Source organism: Calliopsis andreniformis, unplaced genomic scaffold (genome assembly GCF_051401765.1).
Source record: "Calliopsis andreniformis isolate RMS-2024a unplaced genomic scaffold, iyCalAndr_principal scaffold0022, whole genome shotgun sequence".
NCBI lineage: Eukaryota > Metazoa > Arthropoda > Insecta > Hymenoptera > Andrenidae > Calliopsis > Calliopsis andreniformis.
The window spans coordinates 435,206-450,642 of NW_027480432.1; the positions used below are offsets into that span (position 1 = coordinate 435,206).

Sequence of the window (15,437 nt, forward strand, 5' to 3'; positions counted from 1 at the left end):
TCGACCGCATTTTTTCCTCACTTTTCCCTCCGTCCTTCGTGTCAAATACTCTCTCTCTCCCTCCCTCTTTCTCTGATTTCTGATCTTTAGCGACGTCCACAAGGGAAGCCTTTGATCTCTCGATGCGCGGAATTGGTCTTCCTCAGTCATTTCGTATCCCTCTTCGGATAGAAAATTTTCATCGCCCTTTGTTTCGGCCTCAGCCACTCGACGAATCCTCTTCATGAATCTTTTCTCAATATCCACATCGTAAAACGCAGTCGTCTGTTTTCTTTCAAAAATCGTCGATACTCGTCCCAAGAATACAGAAAGAGAAGCTCTGGTGGGCAACTGTGTTTTCCCAGAACGGAAGATATGCTTCGTTCGAGTAGCGGTTCGAGAGAAGCGAAACAAGAAACGGCTACTCTTTATCGTTGCATTCTCCGAGCTTCCGGTGTAAGAGGAAAAAGCGAATTTGGTGAATGCAAACGGAGGCCCCGACATCGGGCAAATAAATTCAGTTGGCAGTGTCGTGTGGGGAGCCTCTCTTCGGTCTCGTGATGCACGCGCGTTATCCCTCGTCGATATGTGGAATCGATTGCAGGAGGAGGGGAAGAGAGTATCTCGCGAAAGAAAATGTAAAGGATCTGATCGAAAGTCGTTGTCGCATTTAACTTCACCTCGAAGCGCCCGTATATTTCGCCACTTTCAAATAACCCTAGAGAGGCCTGGCTTACGTGACTAAACTCTCGCACAGGCTACTGGCCGAACGAACCCTATCAATCACTCATTCCGCACAAATTTCAATAACACAGTCCATCCTTTTGATCATCCAACTAGTCTCTTTTCCCGTCACGAGCCTCTTTTGCTTTCTAATCGCGACAAGATCTCGTGGCTGATAGGACAGTGTCCTCTGATTAGATCTGACACACAGAACCGAACGATCTTTCTCCCGAAAAGATAAGGAACAACTGGGACAGTTATCCCTGCTGCTGGAGAGGACTGCTAATTAGGCAGGGCCTTTTGTTTTGTTCGAGACTTTGCGCTCAGTTTGACGCAACGAGAATAAAGATAGGAAGGATGAGATCTCCGTAAGGCAATGTTTAGATTATCCTTCGCGACAGGTTCAAAGACGATGTGAAAGGTGCTTGAAAGCTATGGATCGCGACGACGCCTGTCGAACGCGGGAGTCAATTTGTCATTCCAAGAAGCGATCGTTCGGAGTGACGGCTACGTGTACATATATACAAAGAATTTATTCCGCAGCCAGCAGGTAGCAGCAAGCACCGGATGAGCATGGCTCGTCGCCTTACGTGCCCTGTGTTACGAAGCTGTGTTACGAAGGGCCACTGCCATTCACCTCGTCGACCAAGCCTCTCGCTTTTCTCTGCACCTCGGCCATGTGTTACGGTATCGAAGGGCAGACCAGGTCTTTTCCTGCGAATCTATCGCCACACCGTTTCTCTGCCTCTCTCACGCAACCTTGTCAAAGTATAACTGATCGCTCCTGATCACTGGTTGCATTCGTTCACGAAGAACATCCGTTGTCCAGCTTTCGTGATCTTTGGAGCGAGTTCTGCTCGCCACATGCTGATTTCGAGATGGCGAAAACTGACCTTCGACCACGTGACAGAATTTATACAAGCAGTTTCCAACCGACAAACAGCTTTAATCTTTTGCCTTTCCAATCCCTGAACACGAGAGAGATTAGCGAGAGTAACCGGACCAATTGCTTCTAGTCAAGGGATTAGTCTCCCGAGAGACGAGAAGAAGAGACGAGAAGAAGAGACGAGAAGAAGAGACGAGAAGAAGCAGAGATGATTAATTAAGTTGAAAGTAGCCAGCACCAGTCGCGATTGCGACTCGGTCGGAAGAAGAGGCGTCGCGCACGGGGGCAATTTTCTCATTAGAAGACGAGCAGTGTCAGTTTTCCGCAACCGAGAGCCCATTTTCTCCATGCTTCATTCGCGACTCCCGTCGCGGAGGAAGCGCGAAAGAAACAGAAATTTCATCGCCGCTGCGCCGTCAATGTCGCCGCGGACAATGGCTATTTGCATAAAACATTCCGGCCAGCAACTGTCATCAGTGTCCTATCTCGGATGGCAGGGGTGAGAAGAAGGGGATCGGGTAACGATGCCGTGGACACGGTTGTTACGACAAACGCGGAGAAAACCTGCATTATTCAATCACTTCCCGCTACCGTCACGAAAATGCAAACCTAGCTCGGCCTGCCCTTCAAATAAAGAGTCAATTTTTCGGCCAGTGGATATGACAGAGCAAATAGACAGTGTCGCGATTGGTCTCGAGTCCTTTCAGAAGCTACTTCACCCTTAGCCCTTTAATTAGTCTACCTTTCCTTCGAATCAGTCTTAACTACGCGATTCGTTTAAAGCATATCATCGGATGAATCATACGGCGCGCATTGGAAAAGCGTCGAATCAGTGAAAAATTGTTCAGTGGCGATCGTAGAGAAGCGGATAGACAAGTGGGTGGACGCGACGTGACACGACAATGCGTACACGCGCAAGCGTGCACGAGCGAGCGAGCGCACGTACACACGCCAGTAAAGGAGAATGGAAGGCGGGGGCGTTCAGTGGGGGGGCCTTAATGAGGATGCTGCTGATTATCCAATTCGTAAATTCTCGCTACATTTTGATCGTGCTCGCCGAGCCGCGAGTAACAAGAATTACTCCTGCTACGTGCTGCCCGATTATCCCGACACGGTTTTTCGTGATTTCCACTCGACCTTTTTTCCCTCAGTCTTGCTTAGGTGCTTTGATCAATCGATCGCAAAATCGTATCAACTTTAATGCGCAACGAATAGAAGAGCATTTCAAAATTGAAATTAGAATTGCAGAGACCATTTATTAGTAAGGTGGCACTCGACGAACCGAAGCGATATTTTCGGTCAGCTCATTAAAGGAAGAAGAATGTTCACGCGATGCATACTAAGTCGATCATTGTGTCGACTGCACTGACGCACGTGCACTTCTCTACCTAATCACCATCAAGGGTAGGTATGAATTCCTTGCTTTCCATACGTCTAATAGGGACAATACTTTCTTTCAATTCACGGATTTATTATCTACATGAAAAATGTTAGCAATTAATTGGTAATGTTACGAAGATATTAAGCACTGACAGTAACAAGCCACACGGACGATTGCGGTGGGTTCAATTAAACGCAATACTACTTCGTGTTTCAATGTTGCAGCATCGTTCGCCTTGCTACCGAATCGGATAAGCACGTGGACGTTGCACTGTGCGTGGGCTATCGTCGTAACATTCAGATTCGATCGCTCTCTATAGGTGTGAACGCGTAAAGGTGAGCTCGTCGCGAACGGAATCTGTCCTTCCAAGTTTCAAGCAAGTCTTGTGCAAATCAGTTCGAGATATTTCTCAACGAATCTGTGACCTTTCCGATCGATTACCATCGGAAATTTACCATTGAAAATTTACAGATGTCCAAGAAGGCCGCGTACGAGGAAAACATTAGCCCGCAGACTTTCCTCTCCGGACAAACTCTCGACTTTTTTCTCTGCACGTTTTAAATGTTAAAACAGAGCGCGACACGCATCGCGCGAGCCAGTCTGCGCGATCTAATCGGACAAGTTATACACGAGTAAGTGCTTATGCAGCTACCGCTCATATTATGCAAGCGTCACTCGATGTAAGTGCACCTTTTAGTGTCAGAATCCCAACAGTTAACAGAACACGTTGCGTCGATCGCGTTTCAGGAGATCCGTGAAAAGCTGACTGAACAATTCCTTCGACCTAATCCCCTCCCATTTCCTCGCCATACTGGTAAACAACATTTCACCTGGAGATAGCAGACTTTTAGACAATACGCCCAGAGCCTAAGTCACGTTTCCACGTATCTAATTGTAAGCGTAACTGCGAGAAAATCACCCCTCCACAAGGGGAATAGCGAATCGTGAAATAAATGAACAGAACGCAGAGCGTACAAAACGCGGTCTAGCAACGTACAATGGGTATCTCGTAACGCGTTAAAACTACAATGGCCGCGTACATGGCTAATTGAAACATTTGCCTCGGCGATTACCACACCAGCTCGGGTAAACACACCTCGTAGCCATGCAATTTTCTCACGCCAACACTCGATACACGACCACGTGACGAATCGTGCTCGTTATCTAATTCGCGATGCGATCGGTTCAGCTAATCGGTTACGGTCAAGCGATACGTTCCGAGACTTTCGGCTGGAAATCGCATGCTTTTCGACTCCTCTTTCGCGACAAGAAACTCGAAAGAAGGGGGGGGGAGGCGATCGGTTGAACGGTACCTATCGTGCAGAAAAGGTGCCATCGATCAAGGGGGGCTAACAAGTAAGAAGGAGATCGGTGCTCCAGAAATTGACGACTGAAACGCGACGCCGCGATTTCCAGTTGACCGTGGTCTCCGTAAGCAGCGCAGAGATGCGAAACCTTTGGCAAAAACTCACCTAGGGAGCTCTCCGGGTCGGACAGGTCGGAGAGAGAGGGCACTTTCCGCATCGAGGTGAACCTGCCGGAGAGGGCAGGCACCAGGCCCTCTTCCTCGGCATCAGAGGCCAGCTCTTGTTTCATCAACTTCGCCATAACCGTCAACATGCCGCCACCGTCGCTAATGTTGCCGCCTCCCAGATAGCTGCCCATGCCTCTAGCATCGCGCTGAAAAAAGACCACCATTCTGCTATCTTATCAATCGCATCAATTACCTCTCTGTTTTTTCTTTTTTCTTTTCCCTTCCCTTGCGAAAAAGTCATTTTCAAAGATTTCAAGGGGACTCTAGAGCAAGTAAAGCAAGGAAAGCAAGGAAAGAGAAAGATAAAGAAGGTCATGATCGTACGAGACTGGATGAAAGAGAGTCGCGAGGAGACGGTGTCTCGGTTCAGGCATGAATGGACGGTGAACCTGCTGAAGTGACGTGCCGGAAGGGGAGAAGAGCGGAAAAAGAGCAGCGGGAGGGAGGAGAGAATGACCGCGCGAGGGCGACAAAGGGGAAGGGGCGGATAAAGGGAGCTCGACCCGCAACGTTACTCGAGAGAAAGAGACCAGTGAAATCACTGAATAAGAACCAAGGGGCGAGAGAAACAGGACGAAAGTTCGGAATAGAGAAAGAGAGAGAAAAGGGCCCAGACTAACGAGTAAGTGAATCGAAAAACGACGAGACGGACAGAGACAGACGAAACCGCAAAGGCGATCGGGAATCAAACTCGAAAGGAGAAAGACCGACGACGCGGAGACGAGGGACCATGGTGCAAACGGGCCCGCTCCGAGAGTTACTATTCGTTTCAAAGACATCGTGCCCTAGGGCATCTGCTACAAATTTGGCTAAAGCCTAGACGAGCTGGATTAATTTGCAGTGGTATATCGATGGCGCGATCTTTCTCGGACGTCGCGTCGTAGAGTCTAGCAACCCAGACGCATAGAGAAAGAGAAAAAAGGAGAAAGAAAGGGGAGAGCATAAAAGGATACGTCGAGTCGGCACAGCGACAGTCACGACCGCTTGACCTTCGCTGCGAGGGACTACTCCAAGTTGAATGAAACGCTGCACAAGAGAGTGACGCAACGGTACGCAATGCAACGACAGCGCAGCGACGCGATGCGACGCGATGCGACGCGATGCAACGCGATGCAACGCGATGCAACGCTCGCCGTACCTACGCTATTCCCATCTCTCCCTCCACTCCCTCCACTCCCTCCACTCCCTCCACTCCCTCGCTTCTTCAACGCTGTCCTTTTACGCTGCCCTCTGCTTTCCTCTCCTCTTCGCCTCGCCACCCCACTAATTCATTCCAGCCTCCCCTCGCCCCTCTTGTCTGTTCGGTACATCAGTCACCCTTCCTCCATCAGCAGACGCTCGTAACTCATAGAGACTAAACTTTGCAGTGTCATTGGGACACTCTATGCGCATCTTGGACGAATCAATTTTGCGCCAGAGTCCGAAGATGGAATTCGCAAACCTGAGGGAACTCGCTCCAATTTCGCGTTAACGAGCGGATCGTCCAGCAAAGATTACTGGAGGAAGAGCCGCGTGAATGAGAGGCTCTATGAGACAGTGATTCGAACAACAGCCCCACTGTGCTTTCCACGATAATTATTTTCCAGCGTCGTGTATTGTCGGGTCTATACACGCGCAACACGTGTATGCAGATAAGCTGGGGATCGTAATTCTTGTCACGCGTTCCTTGCTGTCGTCTTTCTCCCGGTTCATCTATCTGTTTACCTATCTCTTCCTCTTTCATCATCGGCATTCGAACGATACACGTTGCCGCGTCGCGATTCGTTCCACAACGTATCCACTATGTACGGACGCGATCGAGCGTTCGAGCCGCTTATGTCTCGACAAAACTATTTTACCAGCCGTTCAACCGAGTCTCCCGTTTCTTACAACAATATTAAATCGGTGGAATGTCTTTGAACATCGATTACAAGGATGGTTATTGAGAGAAACAGTCGGCCACTGGCTGCCCCACTCTCTGACCATAATAGAGTTATAAAAAATCTGAAAAGAGGAGGGTTTCCAAAGGAAATGGTCACAAAAAGGCCGCCATTGTTCTAAACACGAATCCCAGAGCGACGATCAAAGTCGAGCAGAAAGAAATTCCGCGAGAAGGACACGGTGGCGAGGCGTTAAGCTTCCATCTCTATGCATAAAGTCCGTTTCTTTAGCACGACGACCCGGTTCGTATGAGAACCCGACATTATGCTCCATTCTGAACGGGCTCGGACTCGATTCTCTGAATGAATGAGTAACAGAGGTCTCTGTGGAAGGGGAACAGAGAGAATCGTCGAAAGGGAAGAGGAGAGAGGAGAGAGGAGAGAGGGGAGAGGAGAGAGGAGACAGACGAGAGCAGAACTACGGGCTGGCTGACAGAACGAACAGGCGAGATTGAAAAGGAGACCGAGGATCGTCGAAAACGCCCTTGAAGGGAAGAAACGAAAAGAAGCTATTAGCGTGCTTTTTCCCGTCCCCGCACAAATTCACTTGCTCTCTTTATCTTTTGCTGCCTTTCAATTTCCCGAGATTGCAGCTACAATCTACGCTGACGTGGAACATTAGAAAGATATTTTGGTCGGCTCGTGCAAGCGATGCAAGGCGCCACCGAAATCTGAGAGAATATGAGAGAATATGAGAGAATATGAGAGAATATTCGTGCGCGGATCCTAAACGATTCCAACGAGCAATAGCCAAGCAGGATTGTTTCGAAGTGACGACTGAGCAAAAATAGATTTTCCACCGCGTTCCCAGTTATGATCCTTTTAGACATGTAAATCTATTCGAGCCACCCAGCGACAAAGCCACTAGTCGCGACCAGCATAAACCTTCAAGAATATCTTTTTCAGATCGAATACGCGCTCGCAAATCTACCTATTTGTCTGCAATTACTGTAAAATAGTCATGGTTATGGTATGGAATTCCCGCTACGAATCAATTATCTGAAATACTTCAAGACATTCGATGGTATATTGACACGTGGAAACATGTGTCAAATAAAATATTAATCGATGCGACGTTTTGCTGTCCATGTTTGATGAAGCTGACTACCGAGCAAATCGTGATTGCATATGGAAGAATAATTGATTATCGATGCAACCAGTTGGACGGAAAATTCATAGACAATTTTCGATTTCATCGAAACATGAAAGCAAATTTTTCTCTTTTCGTAGACATTGGCTACAGTCGCGTTGATAATTTTGTAGGAATGAATCGACTGTCAGACGGCCATGGATTATAGAGTCTAATTCCATGAATGAACGTAATATCGATGTTTTCTTAGACCGAATGTCGCCTCGGCGCATGCGAGAGTATACACAACTGATAAGATAAGTGCCGTAAGAAGCCATCGAACGGTGCAATTTTTCATCTCAAGGCGCATTTAGTAGTAATATCGATTAAACATTCCATTTATAGGTTTTTAACGAAGAATTAGCACAGGATGCAAATCCTATTTCTCTATTCAACGTTGAATCAAAATTAACTCCATCGATCTTGGATGGAATTCGTGACTGGCCGTTCTCCAGAAAGCACGGCGAAATCGTCAATGAAGAGCAAGCTATGAATATGCAACCTCGCGCTCGCCATTCATCGTTCATCATCTATTTATACGCCGAACCTATTTATCTCCGATGAATGACAGAGGACACGCGCGATTGAAAACTTTTCCGCTAGATTGGCTCGTTCGCGACACAAATACCAAGGACTGATCGGACACAGTTACTCTGCGCGAACAAGCCTTTTTACATCTAACCGCAAAGGTTACCCTATACATATGTATATTTAGAAAACTAAAAATCTCTCGGCACGACCTATCGAGTCATCCACTTTTGCTCGACCATTCCACGATGTTCCATCGATGGATCGTATCGATGGGGAAAGCTGCAGGAGAAAAGGGTCGAAGCGTAAAGAAGGGATATCATTTTTCGGGCGAGTTCTGCAGAGAACTTCCGGCAGAGAAACGAGCCAAGTGGCCAGTTCCTGCGGCCAGCTAGTCCAGCAGCTGTTATGCTTTCCTCTTATTAATATTCATCGACAGATGGCTGGAAGAAAAGGAGCTGCTTTTCGGAAAAATGTCAAAACGTAACGTAACGTTATATAATGAAAGGTAACCGATTCTCGATCTAGCGAGCGAAAAAATTGCTCGCTAATTCGATTAAACTCTCAATTATCGTTAAAGGAAAACAGAGTGCAATTTGTAGGCGGCGAGAAGGTAGAAGAGGAAGCGGATGCACCACGCCCAAATCGTTTAATCCTAAATCAATAATCCTTGATTGCTCTAGACAGCCGTCTATCTTCGATTCGATTCAAAATCCTCCAATTTACGCGCCCTTTTCTCCAACAGGCAAGAATACAATTTCGATATTACTTTCAAATTCAAAATATTTTCGTGAATTCTGTGCCTCCACTTTTGAAGAAGACTATAGAATAAGGGGAACGTATTCTGAGAAGTATCTGTTTGAAAAAGCGAATTTATCGCAATCGAAATTTCGTACGATCGTCAATTGGGATGATATGAAAGGTGACCTTTTTTATAACTTGCCACGTGTACGACGCGCGTTAGATTATATAACGACATTATTCTCCGACAACCCCCGTCACGTTAATGAAAAGGGCTAAGCGGGGTAAGGGAGGTCATACAGCGATCCATCGTGTGGCGAGATTGACGTAGAGAGTGGAGGCAACGGTGCATGCATGCGACTAGAACGAGCCACGCATACAGAAGGTCTGGCCGACACCACGCAAGAAGGGCTGCTATTTCTGGCGACTTAGATTTCCCTCCTTTCTCCTCCCTCCCGCGCTTGCTACCCTGAACCACACGTCTTTCTTCCTGCCCGATTCCTCGACATACTCTAATCGACTCGCTCTCTCGTCGCTTTCCGTTTCTTTCATGTTCCTTTCACTCTCAATAGACAGTAGCCCTCACTTTTTATTTTTCTTCTCGAATGCAAACTCGTTTAAAAATACCCTTATAAATATAATATCTTTTGCACGATAATATACGAGCATACCACAACTGACACCTCCGCCAGAATGGCTCAAGAAAAGGAAAAAAGCGTACGAAGTAGTGAAATGAAGAGGAACGAGAGCACGAATAATAGAAGGCTGCGAATGAGAGAGAGAGAGAGAGAGAGAGAGAGAGAGAGAGAGAGAGAGAGAGAGAGAGAGAGAGAGACAGAGAATAGCGGAAAGGGAAGGAGGAACGCATTAGAAGCGTTAGCCGTTAGACGGTTAGCAGGCAGGCAAAGCGAGAGAGGTGCCGAGAGGGATGGTAAACGAGCGACTGACTCTACGTTCATTCATGAAACGAAGGCAGAGAGCAGGAGAGGAGAACGAATTGTTACTGGCACTCGTACTGTCGTGACTCTGCCAACGCGGTTGCCAACGTCAACTATCACCGCGAAAATAGAGCCAGATTGGCCTATTTCGACGTGTTCCGCTGGCCAGCGAATCGCTAGCAACCAAGAGCCTGCATCTCCTGCGCTACGATGCGTCAGGGTTAATTAACAATTTCCAAAATAATACGGTACGTTTCGTCGACCCTGATTAATCCCCTTGCGAAGAAGAAACACGCTTACAGACGATCGATTTCTACTTTCAATTTTTCTTTTCATTTCTAACTGTAACACTAACTGTAACGCTAACAGTAACACCTCTCACTCTCTAACTTCATCTTTAAGCAGACATATCTATACTTTCAATAAGAATAGAGAAAACCAGAGGAAAACAGAAGTGTCGATGAGAATTATACGAGGACGAGCGTTGGCAAAGGTAGGCGGGCGGCGCAGCGGTACCATCAAAGAGAATCCCGAAAATAACGTTGGAGCCATAGGGACTGAAACTTTTTGCCAACAGCGAAACCTCTATTTCGAAATTGCGCGAACTGCCTGTTCTAAAATTAGATTACGGTGTAATTACGCGTCACCTGGGGGATCTTCCGTTCATAGTTGAATCGAAACCCTAGAACTGAGGCCTCCTTCCGGAATGCCACAAGTAGAGCTACGAGACAACGTTCAAAGTGCACCACTGACCTTGATGGATCTGTGATCGATGGGGTATCCCTTTCTGGTCCCAGGACTCTCCTCGTAAAAGTCCTGTTCCTCCTCCCCGTAGTCGTACAGGGATTCCATATCCATTTTGGCTGCAACAAAACAAACCGATTGGCTGTAGAGGTCTTCTAAATAAATTCGTTTATTCGGTGGAAGTTTATCGCGGCGTTCGCGGACGTAACTTCGATATTTAGCCGTGGGTACACGTGAAAAGCATAACTTTTACTTTGGGACGGTTAACGGCGGTCGCGACGAGCTTTAAAAACAGACGTCAACGAACCGCGCACGCATTCGTGCTTTTCTGTACTGAGTCTGGGCCTGGAGATGCTAAATCATGCCCTTCTCTTTTTATTTCCAACCTGTACAGTAAATTCTCTTCTACGTGACAAGAGTCCTTCTTTTTCCCCCATATCCCCTATTCTAAAACTGCGAAATATCGCGTCTTCCACCTATCCAAAAGCAGATAGCGCATCTGTGCCAACCTCTTTAACTCAACTTTTACGAGCTAAACATATTTCTATCGATTATGTATTCTATTTCATGTTATAGGTATAGAAACATCTGTGTAACTCGGATGACATCCAGAAGAAGAAGCGGCAGATCGAGAGCATTTCTGCAAGATACGCCAAAAGTCGGAGTTTTTAGACTCGGACGTAAGGGGATGCGAAGTGCAGGCAGAGCAGCGTACTACCTATATACGTAGAAGGTTTTCGAACCCTGGTTTCTACAAAGATCAGGTTACTCTGGCTGGAAGTTCAAACGACAGATGGTAGGTGGAAAAGTGCTTGAGCATCGCCATCGACTCTCACGGCTCTTTAGACGCGGGCAAAATTTGCCTCAACTACAAAGCCTTTTAAAATTCCGGATTTTTAACCCTCCTGTTATACAAGGTGCTTGGGATTTCCCAAAGGGGAAACAATATTCTTTCTTCGACAAAAATCGAGATACTTTCAAGGTAAAAGATAACTTTTATCTGTTCAAGTAATTATCGAAATAGTGAAAAAAGATAGCAACCCGAGTTAAACGCTTCTAACAAGAATTTGTACGACACGCGCGAAACAGAGACACAAATAATCTCAAGGATTTAATCGGAACGCTTAAAATCCCCGAGATGAGGTGGGGATCATCAGTTCCGCGTCCTCGCAACAGTTGTTTTCGGAGACCCCAACCATGGCCAACGGTTCTCAGTTCGCGATCGAACTAGATAACAATTCTTATCGCGCAGTAGATGATTATCGATCCAACAGGCAAAAGATACCAAGTATGATTCGCTTATCTGACGCAAGAGCTTTCTAAAAGCATACCGCAATGGTTACATCGAGAAATAACGAATGTACGTTGGCGTTAACGGATCAAATTCCAGGGGAGAATATTCAGACGAATCGACCGCGAGAAACCAGTACGCGAGATAAACGGCAAACGCATAAATCTCCTTAAATGATAGGTAATAACGGTCTTCACTTTTATGAAAGTCGTAAAGATCGATTGGATCAACACTAACACAACGACTCAGTTCACTATCAAATGAAATCGCGTTGCAGAGACAATTCTGACTTTGACTGACCTTCCCGAAACTAAACGCACTCGTAAGAATTTCTATATCAGTTTAGAGGCTGCAACTGTTGTTGTTCGAGAGAGTTTCCGTTGTATCTGAAAATCGGTGGATACTGAGAAGACACGACTGGCTTTTAAAGTGTGTCCGGTCAACTTCCGCACAAACACGAAGATGCCATTTCCCCTCGAATGCGTCTACCTGCGTTTCTGAGCAACGAAAGCGAAAGAAAAGATCGTTTGATAGGAACAAAGCAGAGCCGTAACGCTATTCGAGTTCCATCCACGTATATATCATTCAAACGAATGGGTAATTCTGTACCGAGAATTGAAATAAATTTGTTTGAAATATTTGAAATTTCAAGAAATTTGATTTCAATACTGGAAGATTTTTAAATTTTCAAACGAGAAATTTCGATTTAGTCATGCTTTATGAAATTTAAACCTAACCTATCGGAGAAGTCGTCACTAAGCAAATATGGCGGAAAAAAGGAGTTGTAAAATTCTTACTTGTAAATTTCAGAAGTTCCTAATCACAAAACTGCTACGATCTCGTTACGTTTTTCTGAACCACCGTATATAAACTGGCCTCTCCTTCCAAGAGTTTGAAGTGTCTATTGTTTCAACTCTGCCGAGAGAGCAATATAATATCTTTCGAGAAGCAGCCGTTGGGTTTCCAGATGCGGGCAGACGTTCCTCCAGGTCACGAGATGCATGGACCCGTATACGAGTTCTCGGCACCCAAGGCGATCCCACATAAAGAAAAATCTGAACGTGCCTTTGACTTTCGAACTAATTGAAACTGAGGAAATTCGCTTTTCAAGCCATAATGCCGTGAATTCGTCTGAAAAACCGAAGACGCGCGAAAGAAATCACGGCGACGAGTTCATTCCGCGGACGTTAGACAAGCAATTTCGATTATCGAAATAGCACCGATTCGATCTACAATTATCGAGCAGTAATCGACCAGTACTTCGTCATACCAAAGCATGCTTCACGCACATTAAACGACGCATCGATTCAATGCTTGGTAAAGAAGGCAAAACGAAATATTTCGGAATAAAAGTGTTTCATTTTCAATATCTTTACCTTATGAAAGATGTTTTGCAAACTCGTTCAGTTCCTCTAATCCGATCAACATCTTTCTTCGTCTTTTTTGTACGCATGCTCTGTCATTTTATCTCTTGCCATGCTTTCATATCTTTCTGCCTTTATGTCACGAACGTACGTGCAGCTTTGTCATCGCGATATGTCTTCTGGCCTTTGATATTTGTCGCGTCTTTGGCAGAGAAGAAACGGCCGAGAAGACAAACGAGGGAAGCATGGTAGGTCGCGACGTTGCCATGCCGTACTCCCCGAGTCCCGAGATCCGAGAAAGTGTACAAAAACCATTCGACCCACCAACACCGAGGGCATCGCGTTCCTTTTTTAAATTGCCAGGCTAGCCATCTCATCCCCTCGTGTATGTTCAACTCATACACTGTCCAACGCGCTCTTCTCTCTCGCTTCCACGCCTCTATCGACATCCCCTTTCTCTATCTCTTTCTTTCCTTTCCATGCGTACATCAAAACACTGTTTCGGTGAAAATATTACCTACACCCGTTACCGGTGAAATATCTTACGCAGACGCCGTATAAAAACTTAATCCAGACCCGACAGAAACTGTTTATCTTCGCGTCAAATATTCGAATAAACTTAAAAATACAACTTCAATCCAACCGCCACCACATCGCAAAAGTCCACGCTTCAATTGCCTATTCCTATTGTCTTTAATAGGTTGGCAACGATGATCTTCTATTAGGTGACTTCGTGAGTGACGAATTTCAAGAGGCAATTTTTTATCGTACATACACATATGCAGAACGATTTTCGTCCAAATTCCATCCCATAGAAATCGAATAAGTTTAAGTACCGCAAACAATTATATTAAATAATGGAATAACATAAACCTGCATTGTTTCAAATTATTCAATAAAGAGATGAGAATACATAAATGATTGCAATGAAAACCCATTATCTAAGCTGTAAACTCTTTCACTTGTATATTACAATGGATTTCATTGTGCTACGTGACTCACCATCATCGTAACAAGTATCGTTCATCTTCGATGAAATGAAAAATAATTTTCACTGACCGTTTACTTGGAAGAGGCGACCATTAAAAAATTCCACGAACGCAAGACATGTTCGAACGGAACGATAAAAGTGAAATTGTACAAGACGCAAGATACGATACCGATTATCAAACAAGCACACGACATAGCATTTGCGATCGAATCGAATCAATCGCAAAAGAGAACTGATCTTCTAATTCTAGAATCGATTCCATCGACTCTAGACAAATATAAAGTCAAAGATATAAATCATAGATGGCACGAAGATGCAGCATGACGTCTGATAGACATAGAAGACGTTTTGTTTGTTAGATGAATAGTCAAAGCGAAGCTATTATTAATGTAAATAGATCTATGTTGTACACACAATCAAATAGAGTACGAGAAACCCAGCCATGACAAAAATACACGGGCCGAAAACACGATTAAATTTCATTAACATTGATTTGAACAAGAAAAGGCTAAATATAAAATGTTGAGTATACAAGCAATCTGAATCTAACACGTTATGCATCCGAATGAAAATATAATATTCGTTTTAGCGGTATTTCCACCTAGCCGTGGGATGCAAAGTAACCACTGAACACTTCGTCAAAACAAATATAGGCCTGACCGTACGTAGGCGTACACTTTTCTCGTGACCGCTACGTTCTACCCTTTCGTAAGAGGTTGCTATGTTCTCGTAGTCTCCTTTCACGTTATTATCTCATTAATAAAGTTTGAATCGTGTGCTCGGTACACGTTCAAAAGTTTCGAAGACACGTTCGCGCGCGTTGTAGCATGCAGGGACCGCGCAGGTTAATAAGTTTCAACGTGCACTCTTACCTGTTTTCCGATGTAAAATCCAGTGAAGAATGCAGTAACGTCAAATGGTCGAACAACGCACACGGAAAACACCAAAAAGAAACCGAACATAAAACAAGAATCACGTGTACGACTGTGAGGCGCACGCACATCGGCAGCACTAACGCGGTCTACCCGTACACAATACAGATTACAAATGTATTATGGCTGCGACCGAGCTGTTCATGAATGAAACCAACAGCGGGTTCCTCCTTCCCACTACCCCGCGTTACGTGCGCTCGACCAATCAGACATAGGCTCACGCGTCCTAACCTGTCATTGGTCACGACACCTGGTTTCTTCCGTTGAAACGACAGCTACAGTCACGATGTATGCAAATCGATATAGATGGTTTACGGAATTCCATCGCACATTCTGGCTTTTCATTTCTATTTTTCA

General features: G+C 45.5%; 1 protein-coding gene across 4 annotated transcripts in view; it reads right to left on the reverse strand.

The window, feature by feature from the left end:
• The window catches only part of Pnt (ETS transcription factor pointed), a 73,844-nt gene extending 58,687 nt beyond the window's left edge, over positions 1-15,157 (reverse strand). Inside the window, exons 1-3 of one of the 4 annotated variants that reach the window (XM_076391532.1) lie at positions 14,160-14,347; positions 10,512-10,621; positions 4,442-4,649 (exon numbers count right to left, since the gene is read on the reverse strand). In XM_076391532.1, the coding sequence (XP_076247647.1) occupies positions 4,442-4,649; positions 10,512-10,621; positions 14,160-14,184 (343 nt within the window). In that variant the 5' untranslated portion in view covers positions 14,185-14,347. Of the gene's footprint in view, positions 1-4,441; positions 4,650-10,511; positions 10,622-14,159; positions 14,348-15,020 lie in introns of those variants that run through there. The other 3 variants (XM_076391529.1, XM_076391530.1, XM_076391531.1) reach the window with 3 other exon arrangements.
• Positions 15,158-15,437: the final 280 nt, after the last annotated feature.